The sequence below is a fragment of the Temnothorax longispinosus genome, chromosome 3 (assembly GCF_030848805.1).
Source record: "Temnothorax longispinosus isolate EJ_2023e chromosome 3, Tlon_JGU_v1, whole genome shotgun sequence".
Lineage (NCBI taxonomy): Eukaryota > Metazoa > Arthropoda > Insecta > Hymenoptera > Formicidae > Temnothorax > Temnothorax longispinosus.
Window position 1 is genome coordinate 16,271,383 of NC_092360.1, and position 8,676 is coordinate 16,280,058.

General features: G+C 34.0%; 1 protein-coding gene, 1 long non-coding RNA gene and 1 pseudogene across 2 annotated transcripts; 1 reads left to right on the forward strand and 2 right to left on the reverse strand.

Annotated features, from left to right (window-relative positions):
* Positions 1–770: 770 nt before the first annotated feature.
* LOC139810039 (uncharacterized) lies at positions 771–1,662 on the reverse strand. The gene is made up of 3 exons (XM_071773380.1): positions 1,570–1,662; positions 1,125–1,464; positions 771–1,015 (listed from the first exon to the last, which is right to left on the reverse strand). The coding sequence occupies exons 1-3, from the start codon at positions 1,660–1,662 to the stop codon at positions 771–773; spliced, it is 678 nt and encodes a 225-aa protein (XP_071629481.1).
* Positions 1,663–2,673: 1,011 nt separating this feature from the next.
* On the forward strand, positions 2,674–3,766 carry LOC139810041 (uncharacterized; annotated as a pseudogene).
* Positions 3,767–7,217: 3,451 nt separating this feature from the next.
* Positions 7,218–8,022, reverse strand: LOC139810175 (uncharacterized). The gene is made up of 3 exons (XR_011731249.1): positions 7,706–8,022; positions 7,516–7,635; positions 7,218–7,434 (listed from the first exon to the last, which is right to left on the reverse strand). It is a non-coding gene; the product is annotated as an uncharacterized lncRNA (long non-coding RNA).
* Between the last annotated feature and the right edge of the window lie 654 nt (positions 8,023–8,676).

Here is an 8,676-nt window from a genome sequence, read left to right on the forward strand (position 1 = left end):
AACTTTATGAAAAAAAAAGATATCGACATTTTTTAAGTCGCGTTTGAAAGCTAAAAAGTTGTTCTTTGAAATGGCTGAATTCGTTTTTTGATCCATTCCAAAAAGTATATTTTTTTTAAATATGAAAATACCCGTTTTTTTGCGATAGCGATATAACGTTACTTGCTTGATTTATCGTAATAACGCAAAAAAAATATCTTAAAATAAAAATAGTTTTTTTGGATGTTGTTGATTAGTATAATATAAATAAATAACAAAAATTGAAATAATATTAACATGCATGCACAAATACGTTATGCTGGTATGCTACAAAGCATCATTTTGAGGTTAGAATGCACAAAAGTATATTAAAAATAGTAAATTATACATACCAGAATAAAAAAAACACTTTACTGCAGCAAATACTCGAAAAACAAATTTTTTTTGAAAAACACGAATTTTGTAACGTTCCGTACGGACTGGGTGTAGACTACCCGAGTTCAATTTTCAAAATCGTATAACTTGAGCACCAAGCGTAGACTGACGCTGCCCTTTGGCGCTCACATAGTAGCTACCTCAAAGATTTCCCCCCCCCCCGGTACGGACCCCCACCATTCACTTCCTTTGAAATGGCGCTACTTTCAAAATTTGCTCGGGTTACGCTAACCCAGTGCGTACCCTGAGGGTTAAGTGTAGTAAATGTGGCAGTGATATTAATATCAATAAAGAGACATTGATGTTCCGATGTAGAAAACGGTACAACGTAAAAAATATACACAAGAAACGTGTGTTCAAGCAGTGCTGGTACTTGGTTCTTGATCTCTGGATGTCCCTGGCTGGTCCTCAGATGTGAATGTCGGAGGATATATTTCGGCGATGATCTCAAAGAATTTTTCAATTTGTTCCAGACGGCTATAGGCACGTTTGAAAAAAAATTCGCACAAATATCTAAGGACGTGATCCTCCCTGGTTCCGTACCTTGGAATATTGCCGCGAACTTCTCTCCTAACACGCTCTATGTGCTGCGTATGAGCGCCTAAAATTGGAAAAATTTATTAGATACAAGGAATAATATAATATAATATAATTAACAACTGTACAATTTTGATTATTTTAATATATATATTAATTTAAACATCTCTCACCGCTTTCAGGATCGACGAAGTTAAGGGAATGGTTAACTGTCGCATGTTGGAAGCCCTCATTGTTTAGACAATTATAGGACTTCCAACAATCTGACATAATCGTAGTGCCTGGCAGTATCCATTTCTTGATACATGCCAGGAGTGTAGTTTTCGTCCGATCCTGAACTGGAACGATGAAAATTTTCTTTGAGCCTCGTTCATATCCTCCGAATATCCAATTATCTCTGACGAGCCGACCACGATTATATTTTCTCTTTCCAATTTTTGCCTCGTCAATTTTGACTATGTGTCCTGGGCCACCAAGTTTCTCACTATGCTGTTCAGCCCAAAACACACAGACCTGTAAAAAAAAATTATATTAATTTTTTATTTCATACATTACTATATATTTTTGAAGAACATATATGCAGTACGTATATTAATGAACATGTTAAAATATAATTACCTCTCGGCAAAAATTAAACCAATCTACAATTGTGGCCGACGACGACACGCCAGTTTCAGCCAGAGTGTTATCTTGACGTGGATGTCGCAACATCAAAAAACATGCAACAATTTGCATATTGTTGCCACGTCAAGATGACTTTTGCCGAACCAAGTACCTGCTTTGGCATTTTTGTCGAAATCGCACTGCATCGAGACACGTTTCTTGTGTATATTTTTTACGTTGTACCGTTTTCTACATCGGAACATCAATGTCTCTTTATTGATATTAATATCACTGCCACATTTACTACACTTAATTGTAGCTGCCAAAACACCATGCTGGATTAAAAAATCTACTAACTTTTCTTGGAAATATGTTAAATAACCAAACTCTAACAAGCCCAACATTGTTGTGTGGCGTCAAGCGTGCGATTACTTGTCGCGTGTCTAACAATAACATTGTTGTGCTTCATTTGTTTAAGTTCGCTAATTTCAAAATTCGTGCATTCAACTGCGTGTGGCTACGGAGCATGCGCGTGCGGCCACTGAGCATGCGCATATACCCCCGCGAGGCATGTTTATGTCGCTACCAGTCGCTACATCTCGTCGGTATGACAGGAATTATAACCTGATTCCTGTCAACTTTAACGATTAATATCTCGCGTCGCGGGGCAGAGCGACACTTTTTTCTGCCAGATTCTTTCGTTTCGTGCAAAAACGCGTCGATTGAGCTTAAGTTCATCAAAATCGGAGGTGAGGGGTGTAAACTGAATAATTACCGGAATTTTAAACGTCTTTATCTAAAATGTTTTTATCGTTAAAACAAAACGTTTCTATAATAGTTTTTTAAACGTTATTTTATCGGGAAAGAAACGTTCCTTTGAACGTTTTTCGAATAGACATTTTTACTCGTGACAAACGTTTCTAGAAATTGGTTATAAAACGTTTCGGAAAACGCTTATAAAACATTTTTGAAACGTGTATGTGCTACCTGGGTGGTTTCAAAACAAATAGTGAAATTCAATTTGATTTCACAAATCCTTCGAAGTTGCACATCTCTAAATACAGTACAATTGTAAGAGTTTATATAAAAATTCCCAAATTGCTTAACTTTTATTAGAACATGGGCAAAAGTTGTTGCGTTCCTGGCTGCAAGTCAGGAGTAAAAGTGCCTTTGTAGGTATTTAGTACCGCAGGAGGTCGATTATGCCTCCGGGTGTCGGCCTACTACCGACGTCTTGACGAGAGGAATCGAGGAATAATTACACTCTCGATTACTGCTGATAAAATAATACTTTATTGCAGACCACGCAACAGCCACGAGAGTCAGTACAAATCTAACGGTCGTCGTAACTCAGTTCTGCCAACCTCGTAACTCTTAACCCCTCTTGCTAGCGCAGGAGAGGGGGCTGATCAATCGAAAGGGAGACAGATATGCTGCTCCCTACACCTTCACACAAATTTCCAAAAGATATTGAGAGATGTTCACAATGGATACACAGTTTAAAATTGGGTCAGTTATTAACTTATTAACAATTATTAACAATTATTGTGCTCAGGATTTACAAAGATTTAAAGTATGCCATAAGCACTTTGCAGAAACAGATTACTCCTGTTCTTTACATTGTCGTAAGTTAATAAAGACAACAATACCTGTCATGATAGCTGATACGATAGAACAAAATCAAGTTCCTACAATCTCAGGGCAAGAGACAGAAAGTTTAGATTCTCAGAATGAAGATATAGAACAAAATCAAGTTCCTACTATCTCAGGGCAAGAGACGGAAAGTTTAGATTCTCAGAATGAAGATATAGAACAAAATCAAGTTCCTACTATCTCAGGGCAAGAGACGGAAAGTTTAGATTCTCAGAATGAAGTTATCCAAAATGATAATAATAATGATAATAATAATGGTCAGAGAAATACGGAAAAATCTTCAAGAAGAAGCAAACATGTCAGATCGAACTTGAGAAATGTGACACGTGTTCGTAATCTAAGTCCAACAGCTAAATCGTTGTATGATGTTGCTGTAAAATTGAGACGCAACAATCGATATTTGAAGCGTCTTGTAAAAGACTCCAGAGCAAAGATTAACATGAAATCAATTTCTTTGAAACGAACCAATTCAGCCACACATGTGCGAGAACAATTTATGAATATGATATTAAGGAATAATGATGTTCCTCCCCAGGTACTTAATTTTTCGTATTCCTAAGGCTAGTATTCATAATCAGATCTTATTTCAAGACTGTCTTAAGTAATATCTTAAGATGCTTATACAGCTGTGTGATTGGTTCATTACATCTTAAGATCGCACTTAAGACGGTCTTAAATTTAAAGTCCGACTATGAACTGATTTAAACATTCCAAAATAAAAATAATGCATATATTACAATCATGTTCCTTAAATATCCTTATCTAAAATTATATTTTGATTTCGATACAATTACTTTTAAATAGTTTATGATAATCTTTTTGTACCTTTCTGTTACTTAATATATTGCACACGCGCAGAATTCCTTTTCTTGTAGTTTGGTGCGGGGCTCTTGTATGCATATATACATATGTATGTATATATACATATACAGGGTGAATCTTAATGGTGCACCAACTTTTTACCATAAGAGATGAGTTACCGATTGCAACTGTAATCAACCGAACGATCCATAGGTGACACCAGTGTCACGTCTGACGGTACAATTACCGCTATATTCCTGGAAAGCCGCATAAATTTTTCGATTTTTATCTTCATTGCCCAGCATCTGAAAACAATATTATAATATAATTATCACTCTTTAAAGTAACTGTCACAATAATCATTACTCAGCTGATGCGAGCACGCGTTCTTAAAATAGCTGACACGAGCCTAGAGAACATGGCTGCCTAAAGCCACCTTTTCAAGCTTAAGCCCCGTTTATCATGAATCACACTATAAACTTTTGGACAAGCACTTATCAGAATTCTCTAGAATCAATAAAGTTACTTACAAATTGCTATTTAATGCTAATACAGACTTTATGAGATCCTTTATGCAATATAAATTCAGTTTGACACGCGGATCTAACAAAAATAAATGCATGTTCCATAAGAATAAACTAAGGAAATTAAAATAAAATAAAATTAAATAAATTAAAAGCAGATTATTCATAAGAATATAACCTTTTGGGCCTAAAGAACATTATCACGCTAAAATAATAATTATCTTACTAGCATTTCTCAAACATGATTATTACAAACAATTAAAATTATATCATTATCCATCTTAACTAACTAGAATATAAGAATCACCTCAAAGAACCAATCGACTTTCGTATATAAGATATTTTCATTCCTTTTAAAATAAATTAATTAACAACAGAAAATTAATAACAATGTAAAGACTACGAACGTACGTTTGCGCACATGACCAAACATACACTCTGCACACATGACATTATTGCGCACATACACTTTGCACACATGACATTATTGCGCATATACGCTTTGCACACATGACATTATTGCGCACATACACATTGCACACATAACATTATTGCGCACATAAAATAAGAAAATCATATTAGCACATTGCACACATGACGTATTGCACACATATAATAATAACTTTTATTTCTACAATTGTTCATTTACGAAATATTTATAAAAATAAAATAAAGAGTGCTCATAAACAAGATGATATTAAAAATTCAAAACCTTTTAAATAAAGAGAACATAACAATATCAATATGCAAATTAAAGAGTACCAATTTATTTAATTAATAATTTGTTATTAACAAACACATATATTAATGATAAAATTTTCCAATGTTATATTATACTTTAGTGAAAGTCCTACAATATATTTCCTATACACTCCTATCAAATTCCCAACCATTCGCGAGATATAAAAATAATAAAAATCTTATTATACAGGGTGTATCATTTTAAGTGATTCAGCTGAATATCTCTTAAAGTAAAAGAGATTGGAAAAAATGTTCCAGACCAAAGTTGTATGGTTTCAAGGGATACATAAGATGGTGTCATTAGTTTCACCTTAAATAGTTGCTTGAAGGTCACGTAAAGGTCACCTTCAATTTTTTAAATAGAACCACTACTTTTTATTACATATTCTTGTAGCTTATCTCGAGGGCTTTCCAAAACACTATAAGAAAATATTTTTTCATTAAGAACTTTTGGAATTATAAGGCTTGAAAGTTCTAGTATTTTGACATAAAATACAAAATATCTTGTAAAAACATTAAGTTTGCGGTAATGTTACCTTAATACTTTTATGCACAGAATAATGAGACGAATCAATTGATATGAAAAAAAGACAGTTGCTTTTAAGAAAAAGTATGCAGATGCGTGTTGCAAATTACATATTTTTTCTTAAAGGAACTATGCTTTTTTTATACCACGTGATTCGTCTCATTATTCTGTGCATAAAAGTATTAAGGTAACATTACCGCAAACTTAATGTTTTACAAGATATTTTGTATTTTATGTCAAAATACTAGAACTTTCAAGCCTTATAATTCCAAAAGTTCTTAATGAAAAAATACTTTCTTATAGTGTTTTGGAAAGCCCTCGAGATAAGCTACAAGAATATGTAATAAAAAGTAGTGGTTCTATTTAAAAAATTGAAGGTGACCTTTACGTGACCTTCAAGCAACAATTTTAAGGTGAAACTAATGACACCATCTTATGTACCCCTTGAAACCAAACAACTTTTGTCTGAAACAATTTTTCCAATCTTTTTTACTTTAAGAGATATTCAGCTGAATCACTTAAAATGATACACCCTGTATAAACAATTTAATTTTATTGTACTAATGAGAATGCTAACCATTTCTACCTGCACGATACATTATTAACAAGATATTAGAAACATCATTACCACTGCTAAAATCATTTTTATCATTATTATTAACAAAATATATGTATATATACTTACTAAAACTAATATAAATCTCGAGCGTCAAGCGCCGAAGCATCACCCACAAACCTGAAAAGATAGAATTGTATATGCGTAGCATAAGGAACGCGAATCCGAGTGAGATGCAAGTATTGTACGATCTGAAAGAGAGAGAGAGTCAGATATACTATAGTAACTGTTAGACAAAAAGAGCAATATCTTTTATATTTTAGACATGCTAATAATGACTTTAATTGTATTATTGATTTATTTTACCATATGTAAAATATGTCTGAAGAAACTTAAATAATATTAAACATATATTTGCACATTTTAAAATTAAAATATTAAAGATTTCTTATATTCCTTTATGATAAAAGTCATATTGAGATTTTATAATGAAAGAAGGTATCGCTCTCAATACAAATCGCTGTTAGAATAGAGAATAGAAATAGAATTCAGATGAGTCACCTGTATGACTCATTCGAGTGAATCTAGTCTTCGCATAGACCATATATGGACATATCGAAGCAGAGCGCAACGCATGACCATATAAGGTAATGAATTTCAAGACACCACCCTATGACTCACTGCTGGCAAGCGAATCACACCACTAGAAGTAGACTCATATCCGCTAGACAACGCCTTATGACTCATTGTAACTAGAGACCCTCAAAGGAGAGTCTGGAAAACGTCCGCCATTTTGCAGCAACTAGTAACTTTTATAGGAAATTTTGAAATAATAAAAATCAAGTGATGCAATGGAATTGTATTATTTATTTAAGATTACAATGCATTGCCATTGTCTTGCTATTGTATGATTGCCTTTTTAATACTTTTTTTTTGTTCGCTATTCGCAACCTGAATATAGTGTACTTAAATATAATTTTGTATTTTAAATTATGACAATCTAAAATATTGCAATCTATTTGAGAAAATTGAGTAATAAAATATTGTTTTAAATTTTTGTTTTTATTTTCATCTTTTTCCTAAAAAATAAAAAATATCATTTATTATTTTACTTCTATTTATACAAAGTATTTTAAGAAATATTTTATTTGTTTTACAACCTCTACTAAAGATTCTCTCTTTACTACATAATTTGGGAAAAGAGTAGGTATTGCATTGAGTTTTAATTTTTTTTTACTATCAACACGAGTTGTTTCCCACATGTCATCTAAAAAATCTACCTATAAACATAAAATTTTTATTAAACTTTTTACTTTAATATATATTATACACATATGTTTTATTTCTTACTTCACATATGTATGTATTATCAGTCGGTGTCCAGTTTAACCTTGAAATGCATGCTGCCCACAACGCTCTTCTTGCAGGATTTTTTGGAAAACGTTTCATTATAAATCCTTTTTTGGAGCTGTTATTACAATCTGGCACGCAACAACCCGTCATCGTTTACAATACGGCCAGACATTCCCCTAACTTAAAAAGATTTTCGTTCCGGACAGGTCTGCGCACGTTGAGCAAAGATGCTACTCTAACCTCGAATAATAACAGATTCGTAACTTCAGTTGTTGATCTAAACTCATCCAAAATGTAACATCTAGTAAATTTTGCTGCAAAATGGCTGCACCAATCAGGAAGTGAACGTTGGGTTTCCAGACTCTCCCTTGAGGGTCTCTAATTGTAACGAGGTGCGGTCACCTCCCACTACCGTTTCCAAAATTGTATAAAAGTGGAATCTTTTACCCTCTCGATGGAGAGTCTCTCGACGGAGAGTGTGGAACGAGCCAGGAAAAGTCACATATCTTATACTTGTTCCATTCTCCCACATAAGCCACTTGTATCGTAAAAATTCTACAATAAATATCATACTCTTTTATATCAAAAGAAAGATAAAAATTATTGAATACCTACCTTCAACAGATCCAAGGAGCCATAATCTACATCGCCGACCAACAGCTAATTATCCTGGGGTTTTACCTCTTTAACTGCAAGAAGAAGAACCCATCAACGGAGACGTTCTGCCGGATTGAGCCACCTCGCATCACCCAGGACGTCACACCAGCTTGAATCGACCGCTTCGATCGACGAATCCGAGGTGATGTACAGTGCGACGCTATTTTCTACGGCCGCGAGGCTGTTATGTGCGACCGCGCCGATATACCGCACCACAAGTATGTTGAGCGAGTAGCAGAGCAAAATACAACCTCCAAAAATGTTGGGCGCCAAATGTGGAGAAGGCCACACCACCTTTGACTCGGAATACG

Excerpts from the sequence above, each read along its gene's own strand:
- LOC139810039 (XM_071773380.1), bottom strand. The coding sequence starts at position 1,662 with ATGTTGCGACATCCACGTCAAGATAACACTCTGGCTGAAACTGGCGTG. Across the intron at positions 1,465-1,569 it reads GGTTTAATTTTTGCCGAGAG|GTCTGTGTGTTTTGGGCTGA; the intron begins GTAATTATATTT and ends TTTTTTTTACAG. Across the intron at positions 1,016-1,124 it reads CTTCGTCGATCCTGAAAGCG|GCGCTCATACGCAGCACATA; the intron begins GTGAGAGATGTT and ends TTCCAATTTTAG.